This window comes from Miscanthus floridulus, chromosome 3 (genome assembly GCF_019320115.1).
Source record: "Miscanthus floridulus cultivar M001 chromosome 3, ASM1932011v1, whole genome shotgun sequence".
Taxonomy (NCBI): Eukaryota; Viridiplantae; Streptophyta; class Magnoliopsida; order Poales; family Poaceae; genus Miscanthus; species Miscanthus floridulus.
The window spans coordinates 54,952,410-54,973,320 of record NC_089582.1 but is presented as its reverse complement, the minus strand read 5'-3'; the positions used below and the strand labels follow the sequence as shown (position 1 = coordinate 54,973,320).

Here is a 20,911-nt window from a genome sequence, read left to right as displayed (position 1 = left end):
GGTACAAGCCATAGAGAGAGAGCACCGATAGGCCGGCACCTCCTCTAAACTCTTCCCTCACTCTCTATCTCTCTATTTCTATTTAGAAGACTAGATCCTATGGAGGACTAATCTTCTCTTAATAGCTAGCTCTAATCCTGAAGATGAGGATATGAATTAGGGTTTTAGGATGGCTCTAGGGAGGGGGTACAGGTCCATATATACAGGGGTATTATCAATTCTGGACCCTAGGATCAAACCTACTTAAAAGGACAACGTAGACGCAATCTAGGAGGCAGTGGAAAACCAACATTCAAAGGGGAGACTGACCCATGGATCCCATAGGCCAGCCTAGTGGTGGGGCCGGCTAGCCCCTCTATTAGTGTCGTGGCTCGATCTTTGGTGAGTTATCTTCTAGATGCTTCTAGAGTCTTCCCAAGTCGGTTTCGTCATGGATAAACATGATTTACTTTGACAAATAGGTCCACCTTGACGGTTTTCTGATTAAACCCTGCTGAAAACACAGATTCACCAAAACTCATAGAATTTATTAGTTTAAACCCATATACCTATGTTTGGTGAAGGAATTAAGCATATATGAAGGTTATGTTGATGGTTTATAATTGGTGTTAGTGACCGTCAACAGACACCTATACATACATAGATATGCCTGATACCTGTTTATATGTCTATGTATGGCTAACCCTAGCAACCTAGTTACTCAATTCCACTTAATCATGGGTATATACATACGCATATGTGTATATGCCACTAACCCTAGCCATACCTTAGCCCATCAACTTAACCCTAGGCACATACATATGAATGTGCGTGTGTGCCACTAACCCCAGTGGACCTATAGAGGCCAGACGAGTCATTCATGATGACTTGGTCAAGTTTTCTCTTTTAGGTTCACATAATAGTGAAGCCTAATAATGTGGTCTGGTTTTCCACCAAACCAACCACCCACCTTAACCTAACCTATAGAAGCCCTACCTTATGGATGGAATACCACTATCCAAATCTTACTTCAGATTGACGTAATAGTGATAACCTAGATAACAATCCACCGCCCTAATAGGACCAACCCATCTAGGATTGTTTGTTTGTTTATGCTTGTTTTGCATGCCTTGCTTGTTATTTTCCTTGTTTGTGTCCCATTGCTTGTCGACGCTAGACCACATAGGATAGAAGACATGGAGAGAACCCGATGAAGTTCCGAAGACAGGAGCAAAAGGTACGGGAAGTCAGACAAGGATATAATCATCAGCGAATGGAGGCAAGTCCTAATACCCACCTATACCTTCCCACTACATTACATGCCATCTCTTAACCACCCCCTTCCACCACCACCACATATTGCTAGCCTCCACCATAAACCCTCCACTTTCCATCTCCACTAATTAATAATCCAACCTATATTACTTGAAACCCCCTTATGAACTAAAGAAACTATAATTATGATAATACGATAAGGTAATGGTTACCTTGATATAATATGAGTATTATGAACTTAAGGATAATAACTATGGAACTTGAATGGTAAAATTTGACTAAACCCCGACATGGGATGAGTGGGGGTAATTTATGGAGGTAAATTGCCTTGGAAGGATTGCCTAGAGAGGATTCCTGTGGGAGATACTCGCCTCGATCACATAAGGACTGGTTCGTAGTCTCTCTCACCTAGTGAGATATTACGTACAACCACATGTCTATATGGGTAGACTTGATCTCACACCCCATTGGATAGAAGTATAACTTCTACTAGGAGGCTGGTGTAGGCAGCGGAATATCAGAAGCAGACACGGGTATAGGTTTTCTTCCATGGTCCAGTCGGCATGGATGCTATATGATCTTCCACATTAAGCTTCTGAGATTTTGGCCGCGTTCGAGCCCATGATTATTTTGGCTGTGTTCGAGCCATGTTGTTTATTGTGATGATTAGGTATCATCATGTTTGGATGATTAGGTATCATCCGGGATTTGTGTTTCTAACCCCTAAGAAGCCATGGTAGAGTTATATGGATATCTAAGGTCGTGTACATTCAGGTATGGGGTCTCGTTAGGCCTATTCTTGCCACCGCGCATGGTTAGGAACTGTGTCTATCATGTGGGGAAATTTGTACACCTCTGTAGAGTTTATTGAATCTATTCGAATAGCCACATCCTTAGAATGGGCAGATGCTAGGATGGGATACTATGATTAGACTTCTACAACTGTGATAATCTGGTAAGAGGTATTTTACTAATTTGATAAACTATAAGAACCCAGAAACTGGTGAGAATGGTAATACTCTACCAGGGTCCAATCTATAATTATAATTACTCCACCCTACCACTTTTACCTTAACCACCTCCACCACTTTAACCTACCTCCACCATATAGCATTTCCCTTTACACCTTCCTCCACCCAAAATTTAGGGCTTGCTGAGTACTTTATGTACTCAACCCCCCTCCATTCTATGTTTTTAGGAGTTAAGCTATAGAAGCATATACCTAGATGGAACTTCTGGAGCTACACAAGGATAGGATACCCAGAGTATACTCAAAGACGGAGCCATACGCGAGAACTACGCTAGGACTACGATGATTGGGATATAGGAGTACACTTAAGGAATAAGTCTAGGGTTACGTCCGCACTCCAAGTTGCCTATAGGAGTGGAGCCACGTTGATATAGGACCGTTGTCTTAGAACTCTGATATATGATAGAAGGCCAATGGGCCAAGCTATGTAACCCGAACCATGTAATATGCCTTTTCCATTAGCAATAAAAGTATGTTTTTATATCAATCTTGTTCGAATTGTGCGTATCAGCTACTGATCTAGGGACTGATACATGATGAATAGAGGACCCTAAAAGTAGGGGCCCGACACAACCTTTCCCAAGTCTGACTAAAGACACCCATGAATGATTTGAATAGGAATTATTTTATGTCTCGTATGTTTTGTATGTCTCGTACAAAGCTACCGCCGCCGCCAACGCTCCTCTCTCCACCACCGCCACATCCAAGGCCCCTCTCCTTCCTCTCCGGTGCGTCTAGTCGAAGACAAGAAGGGGAGGGGACCCATCCTTTTTCCCATAATTTTTCTATATGGTTGATTAGGGTTTGGTCTAATAAATTAGGGTTTGGTCCAATAAATCTTCTGGCGAAATCAGATGATTTTTGGTCGGCAGTCGTGTTTCCTGCGATGACTTCGGTGATTGCAATGATGAGATCACCATTGCAGGCATCGATTTCATCCGTAGGCGGCCAATTTGTGGCCTTTATCTATAAGGGGAGGGGTGCTTCTAGGAGCCACTACTAGGACAGTGACTCTGGGTCATTGATCTCATCATCGATGGTCGTGGAGAGGAATTCAAGGTCACTAGTTGGTGATTCTACAGCCTATGTCATACTTGACGATGTAACTGCCGATATTCTTTCAGCGATTAAGATGCATTTTGGACTAGTTTCGAAGTGTGGAATCTTGTGGCATCTCCAATCTTTTGGGGTTGGTCGTTGGATTTGGATATAAGGACTGCACTTTGGCTCCTGATGTTCAAGGAAAGCCATTAGGGGAAGAAGACGATGGAAGAATCTAGATAGAACATTATGTATTTTTTATTTCAGATTTTTCATGTGTAATTTGGGGATGTACTATACCAAGATTTAATATAAGTCCCCCTTCCCTTCGAAAAAAATGAACTGATTTGAACGTGAACCAGCGTACTAGCTTAGTGTAGCTACCGCGTGCTACACCTCGCTGCTGAATCCATGGGAAAACTGGTCGCAACAAAGTACTTGGCTTGCCACACCCATACATGACAAGTTGTATCTACAAATATGTCCACATCTTACTATCACAGATACATGGTCCTTGATCAGTCCAACGAGCTACACTATACATGAGGATCATGGCTGATTGAGTTATCCAACATCCAATTAATCTTTTTTACATATATCTATTACCCCTTTTATCGTAGTTTTTCAATCTCCTGTTGTTCAATGCATCTCTCCGTGAGATTTGACAATGTTCTAGGTGTCCTTGCTGACCCTAGGACAATCTCATCATGCATCTCCCTAGTGGGTCTTTTCGGGAGGTGTTCTCAAGATCTATCGGTGAAGGTCAGGCTTCAAATTGGCCTAATTGATCTTGTTGATGCAAAGATAGGTCACACACCACAAGTGCTAGATCGCATGGGTTGCAAACAGATCGAGGCAGCGTGATTCAGCCAAAACCGGCTTAGCCGATTTGGGGAATCGGTCTAGCCGACTTTCTCAGGTTGAGACCAAGAAAAGCCCTAGGGCAGCGAGGATATCACACTTATGTGGTGAAGAACGGCGAGGTTTACGAGAAAATCACCAAAGAATAACCAATAATCGTGCTTATGTGATGAGGAATGGCTAGTTTTTGGGCAAACTAGCAAAGCAACCATCGAAGCTCTCGCCCGGGAGGGACCCCGTCAGGGCAAGGACATCGTCGAGTTGCCATAGGTCGGCCAACAAGCCTAGGGCGCCATCCTTGGTCGTTCGATCAAGCGATGAACAACAACATAGAGTTGGGAGATAGATTAGGGCAAAAAGAGAGAGAGAGGAGTAGATTGGTTTTTGTCGATTGTGTATGTTGGGCACCTTAATCGGTCGTGGCCCTTATATTTATAAGGTGGGGGTGACCTTATCCCTCAAGAAGTCGAAACCCTTCCAAATCACATTGAAACGCGTTCCAAATCCGTTCTAGACCTGCCAAAGTCAGCTAAGCTGGTTCCTACGGCCAGGCAAAAAGCTTCCAAAATTCATAATTAATTCATCTAGACTACAAACGAGGTGATCCATATATGTTTTTCGATTAGCTCGACAACAGAATTGGTTTTGTATTTTGATCGGCTGGAACCTCAACCGGATCGTAGCCCTTTATATTTACTAGCAAACATGCCCGTGCGTTGCAACGGGATCCAATACGTATTGAAATAAGAAATCATATCATTATTGGACGAGAGTGAGTTGTAGCATGGGTCATGAGTTCGAGTCAAAAATTAAATTAACTTAGTGGTAAAAATCTTTGTTTCTTACGGAGTCAAAGATAAAAAATGGCTGTGGTCTCTTATTTATTATTTGTTTTTATTCTTATTATATTTATTATAGAACAGAAAAAACTAGGTGGAGAAAACCATGAAAAACAATGAAAACAAAATCAGAAAAGTCGAGCTAGTGTTAAAAACAACCACGAGAAGAAAATCTGAACATACTCAAATCCAAGTAAAAAATAGTCATGACAAAAATTGAAATGTACTCTAGAAAATAGCCACGGAAAAAATCAGAGCATATTCGGAGCCAAATAAAAAGCATCCAAATCAGAACCTAAAGATACACGTACTCGGAGCATTTAAAAACAGACAAACCAGAAAAAGTAAAAAAAGAACAGAAAAGAAACGAAACAAAGAAATTCTACCCTTCCTTTCTCTTTATTAGATTTCTATTCTTATATTTTTGCATTTGGATTAAGATTCCTATTCCTGGTACTCGGAGTCAGAGAGATCTAATTGGATAAAGATTCCTAATTGTTCATATTATTATATTTTTTATTTGGATTAAGATTCCTATTCACCCGAAATCGGAGAGATCTAATTGGATTAGTATTCCAAGTTATATAAAGAGAGGGACTATAGGTTGTTTTCCACATTCAAAAAGTTAGTTAAGGGATGGAGAGAAATTTTGTCTCTTTATTATTATGTATAGATTTATGACACATCCATTATGGACTGGGGATTTATACATAGAACTAATAGAGAAGATACCATTCTTATGCATGCGCTAAGGAAACATGGCAGGCTCTGGTTTCAGATTTATATTAGCCACTGTGGCAACAAGGTTTTCCCACTCTATAAGTTTATTGCCCACTAATGACCTCACAAAAGATACATTAAGCAGCGTTATGCTTAGTACCTATGTATCCTTTGCAAGTTTGCTACGTGCTATGTTATACAAAAGTGGGTATGAGATTTTTAAGGATGATTGGCGATATAATATCTTCTAGAACCTGATTTAGTTGCCATCCTATAATTTCAAAATCCCAGCCTCAAAAAAAAATCTCTTTAACACCCACAAGAATTCAAAAGTGAGAATCACCTCCTTGCTTATAAATTTGCGAAAGAGTTTTATCTTTAACATATTTGATGTTTATAAAAGCTCTTACCAAACCCTGTTGTTCATTATACAACTTGAAAAATCATTTGTTCAAGAGACATTTATTTTGTATGTCTGACTTTTGAATCCCTATTCTTTGGGTTGGCATAAATCATGCCACCTAAGTAACTTGTATTTATTTTTTTATTAATCGTTTTGCTAAAAAAAGTCTAGATCTATAGTACTCTATTTTCTTCAAAACTCAATTTTTATCTTCCAGAAAAGATAGCACAAACATAATTAGACTTAACAAAACTGAATTACAGCACTAATCTGCCCCACAGACAAATCCCCTTATTCATTGAGTTGGAAAATTTGGAATCAAACATGACATCTCACATCCAAGCAGAAATCAGATCGATCAAAAGGACGAAGAATCTAAGCATAAATGAATGTCAGAGCTGTTCCATCGACCCTCGATGCTCCTTGCGACGCCATTCCGCACAAGCCCTGACTATCTCGGCTTTGTCATCCTGCTGCCGTATCAGGTGCGTGCTGTGCAGGTCGGAGCCGCACAGGCTCGACGCCAACGGCGGCGGCGGCGGCGGCGGCTCGGCAGGTGGCGACGAGCTCATGGTCATGCTGGTGAGTGACTCGAGCAGCTGCGACTGACGGCACTCCCGGCGGTAGTCTAGCGTGATGCTCGTCAGGTGGTAATCTTCCAGCACGTCCAGCGGCACACTCTGCATTCAGGTCTCCAGCAGTCAGAACTGCATCATAATTCATATAAACTCTAAAAAAGAACTGCATCATATCATTCAGAGGTGGTTTGAGCTGCAGAGCTGTGTCAGGCTGACCAGAGTAAACTACCTCGAGGATCCAACCGATGTACTTGACGTTGTTCACGTGCTGGTTGACATCCATGTCGCTCCACCTGGGCTGAAGGGAACAAAGTTCAGTTCAGAACCAAATGGAATGAGAATCTCTGAACGAGCATGTGCAGAGAGAGAGGTGTTCTGGTTCTTACTGCTAGTCCTGATCTTATGTGCTCCGCCGTCGAGTCGGTGAGCTTTTCGATCTTGCGATCGCCGCCGGTGGCATGGGCAGTGATGATGCTCCTGTCCAGGTAGAAGGGAAGCACCTCCTGCCTGACCTCGTCGGGGATCTTAGACAGCCTCCGGGTCTCTCTGTTCATCATCACCCAGTTGCTGCACAAAAAACATTAGTTGATCCATTACATTTCCAGCTTGTTACATCCAGTACTGATTCGCAGCGGTAACCTGCAATGTACTGGGAGATTTGTCATTACCTTGTAGCTCTTGCAATCATGTTCTTGGTGTTGCGGTCGCAGATGATCCAGTCCCTGCGCATGCCGTTCTTCCCTGACGACGCCACCCAGGTGTCTGTTTCCACCACATCTCCCCTGTCATTATCAATCAAGAGGAGCATGTGAAGTGAAACCCAGTAGATAAACATGACTGATGATCACCAAGATCAGTTTTTTTTTTTAATTTCTGTATGTGCAGTAGTTACCATCTGCTGTACTTGTCGACCTGGATGTTGATTCTTGTGACGACCCAGATGAGCTTCCTGAGGCTCATCTGCCGTGTCGCACCGAAACCGTCTCCAGCAAGCCCAGAGCACATCACATGGTTCAGTGCTGTCTCCTGCACAGATATCAGATTTGCTGGGCAATCTTCAGACCATGGCAGAAGAAGTAGACAGAGAGGATTGGGCGAATGGCGATCATACACATACAGTGAGATTGAGATGCATATATACATGTAACAGTGGATTAAGACTGAATAAATGTGTTTTCGCACGCACCTGCAAGAGGTTCATGAGGGTCTCCATGGTGGCAGTCCGGTCAGGCCCGATCTCGTAGGATCTGATCACAAACGGCTGCCTGTACACGAGCCTCCCTTCCACAAACTTACCGAGCCGGAAGGCATCGCTGTCGTCGCCTTCCACGGACGCCGCCGGTGGCGGTGCGGGCACTTGCCGGACTTCGGCCACCGCTGCTGCGCCGTTCGGCCTGACGTCGCCATTGACAGGTTCCACCGCGACACGCCTGCCGTACGCGCCGCCATTGCCAAAGCTCTTCACACCACGCAATCTTACACCTTTTGTTGGCTTGCCAAATATGAGCCGGCGCCCGGAGGAGACCCGCGATGCGGCTTGCGGTGCCGGCGTCGTTGCCATTACCGATGATGATATTCTTGCAATTGCATTTTTGTGTCAATAAAAGGCTGTATATGGAACCATATGTATTCTTCTGGTTCTGGCCTAGAATAACTTGGAAGGGGAAGGAATTGGTGGCTGCGTGTTACATTACAGCAAGGAAGAAAACAGGGAGGATTACCAGTAGGTTTATGTTATAATTATGCGTAATGGTGGCTTCCAGTCGGATCCTACTAGTGCTAGTTTAGATAATAGTAGTTGATCGGTTTGCCCAGACGCGGAGTTTGGAGAACCAGATGGACAAAGATCGCAGATAGCTGAACTGCCCTGCCAAACTTTACACCTAAGATGACTATTCTACATGTGTTAGATGCACCAAACCTCATAAATCGCCGGCTATGTTGCGTGTATCGTGGTACATATTTATTGTACTGGCTCATCAATTCGTGCTCGAGGAACTTGTACTATATATATAAACATTGAAATTTTAGTGAATAAATTTAGCACAAACAAGTAATCAAAACTGATTATTTATTCTCTATATGTGCATGTATTCATTTTGTAACCCAATACCCATTTATATACCAGATTTACTCCATTGCATTCACCTGAAATTTTGCAATTGCATCACTCACCCACCTCCTCCCATGCGCCGTGCCCGCGCCCAACTGCGCCGGAGACAAATAAGAGATGACATCGGTGTTAGGCTCCGACTCTCCCTCTCTTCTTCCCCAACTCCGGCAGGCTTAGAAGAGAAGGGCTTGGGGGAGGCAGGCCGGCCAGGCGGTGGAGATGGTGGGAGGGCGGCTTAGGGTCTTAGTGACGGTGGAGGCGGCCGAGCTAGATCAGGACAGGGGTGTCCATGGCCGGAGCTCGCCGCGGAAGAAGGAGGAGGAGGGGAAGAAGGTAGCTGTCGTAGGCGCGCTATGGTTCCTCCGGAGCTCCGGCGAAACCCTAGTGCGCCGCAGCGGGGCGGTGGGCAGCGGTGGGGGCGAGGACGAGGAGGCGGGCACGGCCGATGGCGATGCAGGCGGGGGTGGGGCACGAGGAGGAAGAAGGCAAGGGTGGGGCGCAAGGAAGAAGGGGCGCGAGGAGGAGGCTGGAGGTTGAAGATGACTGATGGAAAAGCAAACCGGCAGGTACCTGCCATAGAGACACACCCTTTAGATACTCATATCTATGTATTTTCATTGTTGCATTGAACCATTGTGAGTTTAATAGGTATTAGTTGCAACCTAAGCGTAAGTTATATCATCTCTTGTTGCATTATTTTATAACATCATGAATCAATATTTGGCCACAAAGTATTGAATTTATTGGTTGTTGTAGTTTCTTCATCCCCATGTTAAATCTAGTGCTTATTGTATCTATTATTAGAAATTTCTATTTATATTTTATTAAAATGGATTCTGGGTCCTAACTCCACTCTTAGTAACTACAATAGCATAAACAGCCCACAGCATGGCACTTACGATGATAAATTTCATATATCAAAAAAATTATATGTGTAGTGGTATTGTTATATAAAAAATAGAGTGCACACAATTAAACTACAAGTATGGATATGTCGTAATACTTCACTCAAAATGTATCAATTTATCTAAAATGACAATTTACAAAATTTATTGTCATATATATTTAATATAATTTAAAATGGTATTATTATATGGCAGGAGTATTTTTTTTTTTAGGAAAAATAATAATAGATCCAATAGATGTATTCTCGATGATGATCGGACTCATCCAAATGAATGGTTGGAAGTTGTATTTCTTTCTCTGTGACATTATAGATTAATATTTTGGCTTTCAACTTTTGATCATATTTTTGTTGCATCTTTTTATCTATGTGTTAAGTTGAAACTCTAGCTCCATTACATCCTTTGTCTAAATTTTCCCTTTTGTATTTTATTAAAGACATGTTCTAGGTCCTCATGATGTAAACTTGTTGCATCAAAGAATTATAAACTTGTTGGGGCTATTAGTTAGAACTACCGCATTGGGATAAACCATCATTTGGGGCTACACCTTGGCCCTCATGATGTAAACTTGTTGCATCAAAGAATTATATATGCAATAATATAGTTTTATCAAATATAGACTAATTATTAAACTAAATTACTCATATTGATATATCACAAGTTTCAGTCGGCATGTGAAAATTTATCTATAGTAAAAACTTAGAAAATTTATCGTCATGGAATACTAATATAACTTAAAATAAACTATTAGTGTTATTGTTCTGCAATTTGTTAAGGGACCCTTTTCCAAGATCTATATATTTATCTATATGTATGTGTCGCACCCAATTTTGCAAAGCAAAACCAAGTACTCATATATGTGCTCCCAGGATGTCCAAACACACACATATATCACAAATTGCAATAGTATCAAAGTAAAGTACTTATTACATCGCATATATCATCATAAAGTTAATACAAAGTTTGCTCGAAGGCAATATTATTACAATCACAGCGGAATAACTAGCCCAACTGCCACAGGGACTCCAACTGGTGAACGTCTCCCTAATAGTCCTGGACATCCTCCGGAAACTCTTCATATCCATTATCTGTTACCCATCCGGGATTTTCATTGGATGTAAAGCAAGTGTAAGCTCACCATGCTTAGCAAGTATATCAAAGGGATCTATGAGGCTCAAATAGGCTTGACACTGTTTGACTGCGGTTCGCAATTTTAGTTGATCAAATTTTAGCATCCTGAGTTACTACTTTAATGAACAGTCCCAATACCCAAGTGGTATTAAAGTATCATCAAGCTTTATCTCATACCCCATCCATCCATCATCCACAGTAACCACTAATCTCGAAGGATCCAGACCGCTCGTATCCGTGAGCACGACTGTTATAACAGGTTAATTATTTCTGCAGAAATTGTACATCTTTACCCACCGAGCCGTGACTCCCAATGCCGGGGTTCGCGAGACCCACTTCACCTCTTCCTAGGAAGTGTGGCAGAGTTTCACTATGAAACCCTTAGCTAGTTGCACTAACATGTCGTAGCTACAAAGGAATGGCACGCGTGGGCATCGCAGCATGGTGCACACCCTAACAGAAAAAGGAAAGATACCCTCTTACCCCTTACTGGAGCTACAGACGAGCTAGTACAATCTAGATAATAGGTTAAAGTCAGAGCCATGTGACACTCGGGGTTGTACGGTCCCTCCTGGGTTGCCGCTTTAGGATTAATTCCTTATGGAGAGGCACTAGAGTACTCAACCCCGTACTCCAGCCCCCTATCTTTTGCTAAAAAGTTCCATTTAATCATATTGCATATAGCCTTTAATTATGTTTAACAATTACTTCATGATAAGCGCTGCAGCATCTATCCAAAATGCCTACCCAATATACCCAGGTATCAAGGATATGTGGTACAAGGAATTATCAAGGTAAAGTCCTTAAAGGCAATTCAAATTAAACACATGCATGAATGTAAATGGTAGTAGTTCATAGGTAACAAGGGGCCTTTGGTACACTTGCCTTCCTCAAATTCGTCCTAGGAGTACTACTGATCCTGCTGGGGGTCCTCAGTCACCTCAAATGGCTCACCCTCTAATCATGATCCAATCATCAATCAAGCATCATTCCAATCATTACATGCATAAAAGATAGACCTCCATTAGAATAGTACACCAAATAGTGAAAACATATGTTGAAAAGCTTACAGATCTATTCTACGCATTGCTACGAACACATGAGCGAAAGAATCACTCAAATCGGACTTAAAACGTGAAAGTTATGCATGAAATAAGACGTAATGGCAATTCTGTAAATAAACTAAACCTATTTTCGAATTAAAACAATTAAAAATCTGAATTTAAATGAAATTTGGACTGGGCATACTATTTCTGGAAACTATAGGGTCCTAAACGAATAAAATCAGGGCCGAAAAATAATTATTTTGAATTACACCGGACTGCGGGTTGATTCACTAAAAACCGAGGGGCTAATCTGCAAAATAGGCGCTGCTGACTGGGGGTTGACCCGACTGTTGACCAGGACAACACGTGGCGGCTGCTGACTGGGCGCGGTGCACCACGCGGGCGTGGGCGCGCTGACGCGGCACGGTGCGCCGGGTCCACGAGTCTACGGTGGACCGGCCACTTAACCCCGAAGGGGTACGAAATCTTGACCGTTCGTTCAAAATCCGACAGCGCAGGGGTGAGGGCAGGGCAGTGGCTCGCCCGGGAAGAGAACGATGCCGGCGACGCCATGGCCGGTGCGAACTGGAGCTTGTGCTACGGCGTCCTAGTGCGCTAAACGATGAACGGATGGCACGGGAAGGCGGAGAAACTCACCGCGAGTCCGACGGTGGTGGTCGCGGCGTCTGGAAGGGCTCCGAAGCGAGTCGTCGACGGCGGCCATGAACTGGAGAGAGAAATGCACGCGGGTGAGGTTCAATCTGGGGCTTTCGTGACCAAAAAGATGCGGCACTGGTACCTTTGGACGCGGGTGGTCACGGCGAAGCTCCTAGCGGCGTCGGCGTCGAGTTTTGCGCTCGGGAGGAGGGGTTAGCCGGCGGCGGTGGCTCACGGCTGCGAGCAGGGGATGGAGAAGGGCAGAGGGGGGGGCTCGGCCTTTATAGGCGGGCGGCTGCGGCGTACAAGGAAGGGGAGCGAGGCGGATTCGGCGCTTTCCATACATGGGCGCCGGTGACCTTCCATACGGGCGCGGCGGCTTGCTGAACGGGCTGCGCCATTGACGGGCAGAGAAAGGAAAGGGGCGTCGGGGAAGAAAGGAAGGGAAGACGACGGGCGCATGCGGTTGACAGGCGGGACCAACTGCGCAGCAGGAGAGAGAACGGGCGGTGGCTCGGCGATGAAGGCTGGGTGGGCCAGTGCGCCAGGCTGGGCCGCCGAGCTATTGCGCGCGTGGGCGGCAAGTTGGGCCGCACGGGGTGTGGGCCAGCGCGCTGGTGCGGGAAAAAAAAGAACGCCGCGCGCGGGACAGGCTGAAAAGGAGAGAAGGGAGGGGAAAGTTGGCTGGGCCGCCAGCAACGGGCCGACGTCGGGCAAGACAGGCCGGGAAGGGGGAGGAAGAAGGCCGGGCTGGTTCTGGAGTTGGGCCAGTAGGTGAATTCTTTCCAAATCGAATTTTTTTCCAATTCTATTTTCTCCATTTCCATTTTTAAGCCAAATTTAAATAAGTTTTGAATTCAATTTCAAATCATCTAGCCCTACACTCAATCAAAAACCATATGATTCAGCATGAATGCAACAAACAAGTTTCTAAACTTATAGTTTATTTTATTTATACAATATTTATTATTTGGCCTAAGTTAGAAATACCTAGAAAATGTATTAAAAGGGCAAGAATTTAATTGCTAATTTGTAGTAGAATTTTGGGTGTTACAAACCTACCCCCCTTAAGAGGAATCTCGTCCTCGAGATTCGGATGGTTCAAAGAGATTGGGATAGTCAGTTCTTAGATCTTCCTCTCTTTCCCAAGTTGCCTCATCCACTGAGTGTCTGTTCCACTAAACCTTGCACATTCTTATTATTTTGCTCCTTGTGATTCTCTCCACTGTTTCTAGGATTCTTATTGGATATTCTTTGTATGATAGATCCCCTCGGATATCCAGTTCTTCCAAAGGTAGTTGTTCCTCAGGTACTCTCAAATATTTCTTAAGTTGTGACACATGGAAAACATCATGAACACCTGAGAGCTGCTCCAGTAACTCTAACTGGTAAGCAACTTCTCCTCTCCTGTTGATGATCTTGAATGGTCCCACATACCTGGGTGACAACTTTCCCTTGGTATGGAATCTCTTTACTCCTTTCATAGGTGAAACTTTGAGATAGACAAAGTCACCAATTTCAAATGCCAAATCTCTTCTTCTCGTGTCTGCATAGCTTTTTTGTCGGGACTGTGCAACCTTTAGGTTTTGCCTTATTGTTTGCACTTGTTTTTCTGCCAGTTGCAAAACATCTGGTCCAAAGACTTGGCTTTCCCCCGTTTGATTCCAAAATAATGGTGTTCTGCACTTCCTGCCATACAATGCCTCAAACGGTGCTATCTTAAGACTCTTTTGGTAGCTATTATTATAGGAGAATTCAGCATAAGGTAAACTCTTATCCCAACTTGTCCCATACTGCAGAGCACAAGCCCTTAGCATATCCTCTAAGATCTGATTTGTTCTCTCGGTCTGTCCATCTGTTTGAGGATGGTAAGCTGAGCTAAAGTTCAACTTCGTATCCATTGACTCATGTAATTTCTGCCAAAAATGTGATGTGAACTGTGTACCCCTATTTGAAACAATCTTCTTTGGTACTCCATGAAAACACACAATCCTTTCCATATATAACTCTGCTAACTTTGCACTCGAATAAGTTACCTTGACCGGAATGAAATGGGCCACTTTTGTTAGACGGTCAATAATCACCCAGATAGAGTCAAATCCTCTTTGTGTACGAGGTAATCCAACTATAAAGTCCATTTCAACTTCTTCCCATTTCCACTCGGGTATCTTCATAGGCTGTAGTAAACTTGCTGGCCTTTGATGTTCTGCTTTCACTCTTTGGCACGTATCACATATAGCCACATGTTCAGCTACATCTCTCTTTAGTCCATACCACCAGTATCTCTCTTTAAGATCAAGATACATTTTAGTACTTCCTGGGTGTATGGAATAGGCTGAGTCATGAGCTTCCCTCAAGATAGACTCCCTAATAGATTTTACTTCTGGCACACAAATCCTTTTACCAAACTATACTATCTCTTGATCATCCATACGGAATCCTAGGGCTTAACCAATCACTATACGCTCTGCAATATCCTTGATCCTCTCATCACCCAACTGTCCCTTATGAATCTCTTGTTCCAGAGTGGATTCTACCTCTAACTCCATGGTGTTGGCCACAATACCCAAATTCAAGTATTTGAACTCCTCACACAACTCTTCAGGTAGTTGAGTTGTATAGGCCATGTTCACATAACTCCTTCTACTCAAGGCATCTGCTACAACATTAGCCTTTCCCGGGTGATAGTGGATATCCAAATCATAATCCTTAATTAACTCAAGCCATCTACGCTGCCTCAAATTCAGATCTGACTGCGTGAATATGTACTTCAAACTCTTGTGGTCCGTATAAATCTCACACTTATGACCAATCAAATAGTGCCTCCAAATCTTAAGAGCATGCACCACAGCTGCCAATTCTAGATCATGAGTCGGATAATTTAACTCATGTTTTCTCAGCTGTCTAGATGCGTAGGCAACAACTCTGCCTTCTTACATAAGAACACCTCTTAGACCTTGCCGTGAGGCATCACAATAGATAGAGAAACTTTTGGTGAGATCAGGTAAGATGAGCACTGGAGCAGAAGTCAGTCTCTTCTTCAACTCCTCAAAACTATCCTGGCATTGCTTAGTCCATACAAATTTGGCATTCTTCTCTAACAACGCAGTCATGGGCTTGGCTAACTTAGAGAATCCCTCGATGAATCTCCTATAATACCCAGCCATACCCAGAAAACTCCAAATCTCTTTAGGTGGCTTCCAACTCAACACATCTCTAACCTTCTTGGGATCTACTGCTACTCCTCCATTAGAGATTATGTGACCAAGGAAAGATACTTCTTTTAGCCAGAACTCACATTTGCTAAACTTGGCATAAAGTTGATGTTCTCTAAGCTTCTACAACACCAATCTCAAATGTTCTTCATGCTCTTCTTCATTCTTAGAATACACTAGTATGTCATCAATGAACACGACGACAAACTTGTCAAGGTACTCCATGAACACCTTGCTCATCAGATACATGAAGTAGGTAGGTGCATTTGTCAGACCAAAAGACATGACTGTGAACTCATACAGTCCATAACGGGTCACAAAGGCGGTCTTGGGGATGTCAGTACGCCTTATCCTCAACTGATGGTATCCAGATCAAAGGTCAATCTTGGAAAACACACAAGCCCCTTTCAATTGGTCAAATAGGTCATTAATTCTAGGTAATGGGTACTTGTTCTTAATTGTGACCTCATTAAGTGACCTGTAGTCTATGCACATCCTTTGTGTACCATCCTTCTTTTCTACAAACAGTACTGGTGCACCCCAAGGTGATGAACTAGGTTGAACATAACCCTTGTCTAACAATTCCCTTAATTGTTTCTTAAGTTCTGCTAATTCATTCACTCCCATTCTATAGGGTCTCTTAGCTATGGGTGCAGTTCCAGGTAAAAGTTCAATTATAAACTCGATGTCTCGGTCAGGTGGCATACCTGGCAATTCCTCAGGGAAGACATCCAGGTACTCATTTACTATCCTTATATCTTCTATGGTTGTGCCTTCCAACTGATTAACACGGCAGATTTCTACAACTGACTGAGTTGCCACATACACCACTTCTTCTCCAGTTGAAGTGATAAGATTCATAGAACTATTACCACAATTAATAACTGCTTTCTGCAACCTTAGCCAATCCATACCCAAGATGACATCGATACCAGTGGAATTTATGACTACAAGATTTGCTTGAAATTCTTCCCCCCTTATGCTGAGACTAGCAGCTAAGCATATCCACTCTGCTTTCATTACCCCACCAGGTGAGCTTACTAACATGTGTTTCTTCATAACACTTACTGGAATACCATGCTTCTTTATGAATGTATATATTATGAAGGAATACAAAGCACCAGAATCAAAAAGTACTGTAGCTGAGTTTGAGTTGACCGAAAACGTACCGATCACCACATCCGGTGCCTCCTGAGCTGTTTCAGCGGTAACATGGTTCACCTTTCCGCGAACGTAGTTCTGCTATGAGTTAGCCGTCTTCTTGGGACATCTATTGGAGTAATGTCCCGGCTCTCCACAATTGAAGCATTTGTTGTCATTAACTGCATTTGGCGTTTTTGGTGCGCCATTCCTCTGCGGAGCATTGGGGGCATTATTCCTCACTGGTACATTGTTGGGTTGTTGCTGGCGCTGAGCTGGTGCCTTGTACTGCTGTTGCTGCAGCTGTGCATGCTGCTGCTGCTGGTTGTGGTTGGGACCTGTTTGACCTTGATAGCGCTGCTGGGGTTGAGTTTGTTAAGGGTTGGTATGGAAGTGAGAGTTGCTCCCAAATTGCTGTTCTTGAAATTTCCTCTTCTTGTCCTCCATCTGGCGGCGCTTGTTCTCAATCACTAAAGCTTTGTCCACCAGCTGCTGGAAGTTAGCAAAGGTATGGGACAATAGCTGGTACTGGAGACCATCATTCAAGCCCTCCATAAATAGCTCCTGCCTCTTTCCATCCTCGTCTACCTCAGTAGGTGCATACCGTGATAATTGTATAAACTTGTCATGATATTCAGCAACAGTCATGCTCCCCTGCTTGAGAGCCAAAAACTCCTTCTTTAGCTTCATCAGTCTTGCAGGTACATGGTGAGTGCGAAAGGCACTATGGAACTCAGCCCAAGTGATGGGATTAGCTTCGGTACGGCCGAAGCGGAATGAGTCCCACCAATCCTGTGCAGCTCCTTGCAACTATCCAGAAGCATATAAAACTTTCTCCCTATCATCACATTGGGCAATCTCCAGTTGCCTCTCAATGGCACGTAGCCAATCATCAGCTTGGAGTGGGTCGGCAGAGTGCTTGAATACAGGTGGGTGTCCTTTTAGGAACTCTCCCCTCTTATCTCTGACATGAGGGGGTGCATTCCCATTCCCTTGCCCCATGTTCTGCATGTTCTGGGCCATCTATTGAAGCAACTGGGTCTGCATCATCATCAGCTGCTCCATGGTGACTGGGGGTGGTGGCGGTGGTTCCTCGCCTCCCTGGTTGTTCCTCCTGGTGTTCACCATCTGTAGATGCATCATATAAGTCTCACATGTCTAAGCATATAACTCTTACAAGATACTGGTGCAACAAGAGTAGGTGTAGACAAGAGATATATGTAGGGTATGCAAGAAGATATTTGTTCTGAACTTTTCCAGCGAGTTGGATAACAGTTGTGCTGTAAAACAAGCATATTTCACTCTCTGTTTATCATATGATTGCGTAGCATACCTTTCTGGAAAGCTTATGGAATTCTCTACAACCTTTGTTTAGAACACTTTTTCAGATTCCGACACTTACTTAGTCAAATACAGACGATAAGCAGTACTGTTCCAGAATGCTGATAGCACAGAAACCTCAACTTACAACAGCTGTATCTCACAATTTATAATAGCTATTGAGGTGATTCCAGAGCCAAAAGAAAGATGTTGAAGTCTACTTATCTCCATAAAAATTTCATGACCTTTGAGTATCTAGATTATGAGATATGAACTGATAAAGACAGACTGTTCCGAAAGTTACAGAATGGACAGCATGATAAAACGAAACCCAACTATTTATTCATAATATCCTTAAACCTTAACCTTAACTAAATGACCGTGGACATGCCCACAAGTCATCACAATCATATCAAAGATCCAAATCAAACATTATTCATAATGATAAACATCCAACCATGCAACTAACACTTGTCCAACCATTAAAAGAAGAAACTAAATACTCTTTCGCGTAGCTACGCGTGCTTATTACATATTTTTAAGACTCTCCTATGGGTACGGATCGATGTTGGTGCTGGTGCTGGGGTCTCCAGACTCTCCTCTGGTCCTCGGGGGCGACTGAGCGAGTACTCCTGAATCTTCCACATCTAGACCTCCTAGCTGCTGCTTCAGTGTAGCGTTCTCACGAGCCAGCTGCATGTAGGCCCTCCCCATGACATCGAGCTCATCCAGGGCCTGATCCAAGTCAGTGTGGGTCTCAGCCAAGTACAATAGGGTAGGCCTCAGCCTCAGGTTCACCTCTCCAAGTGGTGCAGTGATGTTGCATGTAGACTGTCCGCTCTGACGGCGGGAAAGATAGCGGTCATCCTCCCAGGCGATGTCGTCGAAGTGACGATCGCGGTTGACCATCAACGCCTGTCGAGCTGCATCCCTGATGACAGCCGCACGTGTGAGCCGTGCAGTGGTGGCATGGTGGATGTAGCGCACCCAAGTCCCCTCTCGGATGTACACTTCTGTCTCCCAGAAGCCGGTGTAGTCGGGGTGGGTCCAATGCTCCGTCCTGTACTGAACAGTGCCTCCGGGTTGGTAGCGATGCACAAGTGCGAGAAGCCTAGGGTGGTAGTAGCCATCACCCTCCAAGTCGTAGTGGATCTCCACAGTCCATCCCTGAGCCAACGGTGTATTGTGATCATCATCATTGTCATCACCCCCATCGTCTCCACCGTCTCCATCATCTCCACCATCTCTACCATCATCACCTCCATCAGCATCAGAATCATCAGAACCATCTCCATCATCGGGGTCACCAGCTCCCTCCTGGCCACCTTGTTCCTGCACTGCCTCGGGATCTTCCTTAGACTCCTCTATCTCAATGGGTCCCTCGAACATGGGTCCCTCTTCAGTTTCTTCATCCATTGGATCCTCCAACAAGTCCTCCAGAGGTTCCCCCATGGGCACCTCCACAGGTGGTTCCTCTTCTTGGTTCCTTAGAGCCTCCACAAGATGTGTCGGAACACGCTTGCCCAAAGTGAACCTGGTCCTCCTAGTGGGCATCAGGATGGTCCTCTTGCGTGGGGTCTGCTTGGTACGGGCCATCTACAAGAATGGAAAGGTTGAGTATTAGAACAAAATAATTTTTGGCAACAGATAAAGAACAGAATATAAGCAAAAATTTTATAGCAAAGTAAAAGTAGTAAAATAAAGATAATGAAATCCTAAAAATGTCTATTTCTATCTAGGTTGTTCGTCCTACAGTCAGTTATAGCTTTGATACCAATTTGTCGCACCCAATTTTGCAAAGCAAAACCAAGTACTCGTATATGTGCGCCCAGGATGTCCAAACACACACATATATCACAAATTACAATAGTATCAAAGTAAAGTACTTATTACATCGCATATCTCATCATAAAGTTAATACAAAGTTTGCTCGAAGGCAATATTATTACAATCACAGTGGAATAACTAGCCCAACTACCACAGGGACTCCAACTGTTGAACATCTCCCTAGTAGTCCTGGACATCCTCCAGAAACTCTTCATATCCATTATCTGTTATCTATCCGGGATTTTCATTGGATGTAAGGCAAGTGTAAGCTCACCATGCTTAGCAAGTATATCAAAGGGATCTATGAGGCTCAAATAGGCTTGACACTGTTTGACTGCGGTTCGCAATTTTAGTTGATCAAATTTTAGCATCCTGAGTTACTACTTTAATGAACAGTCCCAATACCCAAGTGGTATTAAAGTATCATCAAGCTTTATCTCATACCCCATCCATCCATCATCCACAGTAACCACTAATCTCGAAGGATCCAGACCGCTCGTATCCGTGAGCACGACTGTTATAACAGGTTAATTATTTCTGCAGAAATTGTACATCTTTACCCACCGAGCCGTGACTCCTAATGCCGGGGTTCGCGAGACCCACTTCACCTCTTCCTAGGAAGTGTGGCAGAGTTTCACTATGAAACCCTTAGCTAGTTGCACTAACATGTCGTAGCTACAAAGGAATGGCACGCGTGGGCATCGCAGCATGGTGCACACCCTAACAGAAAAAGGAAAGATACCCTCTTACCCCTTACTGGAGCTACAGACGAGCTAGTACAATCTAGATAATAGGTTAAAGTCAGAGCCATGTGACACTCGGGGTTGTACG

At 43.8% G+C, this 20,911-nt stretch overlaps 1 protein-coding gene across 1 annotated transcript; it reads right to left on the bottom strand.

The window, feature by feature from the left end:
• Window positions 1-6,397: 6,397 nt before the first annotated feature.
• LOC136545759 (palmitoyl-acyl carrier protein thioesterase, chloroplastic-like) lies at window positions 6,398-8,545 on the bottom strand. Its single transcript, XM_066537740.1, has 6 exons — window positions 7,913-8,545; window positions 7,619-7,752; window positions 7,395-7,508; window positions 7,113-7,293; window positions 6,956-7,024; window positions 6,398-6,828 (listed from the first exon to the last, which is right to left on the bottom strand). Exons 1-6 carry the CDS (start codon window positions 8,285-8,287, stop codon window positions 6,541-6,543), a joined length of 1,161 nt encoding a protein of 386 aa, XP_066393837.1. The 5' UTR covers window positions 8,288-8,545; the 3' UTR covers window positions 6,398-6,540.
• Window positions 8,546-20,911: the final 12,366 nt, after the last annotated feature.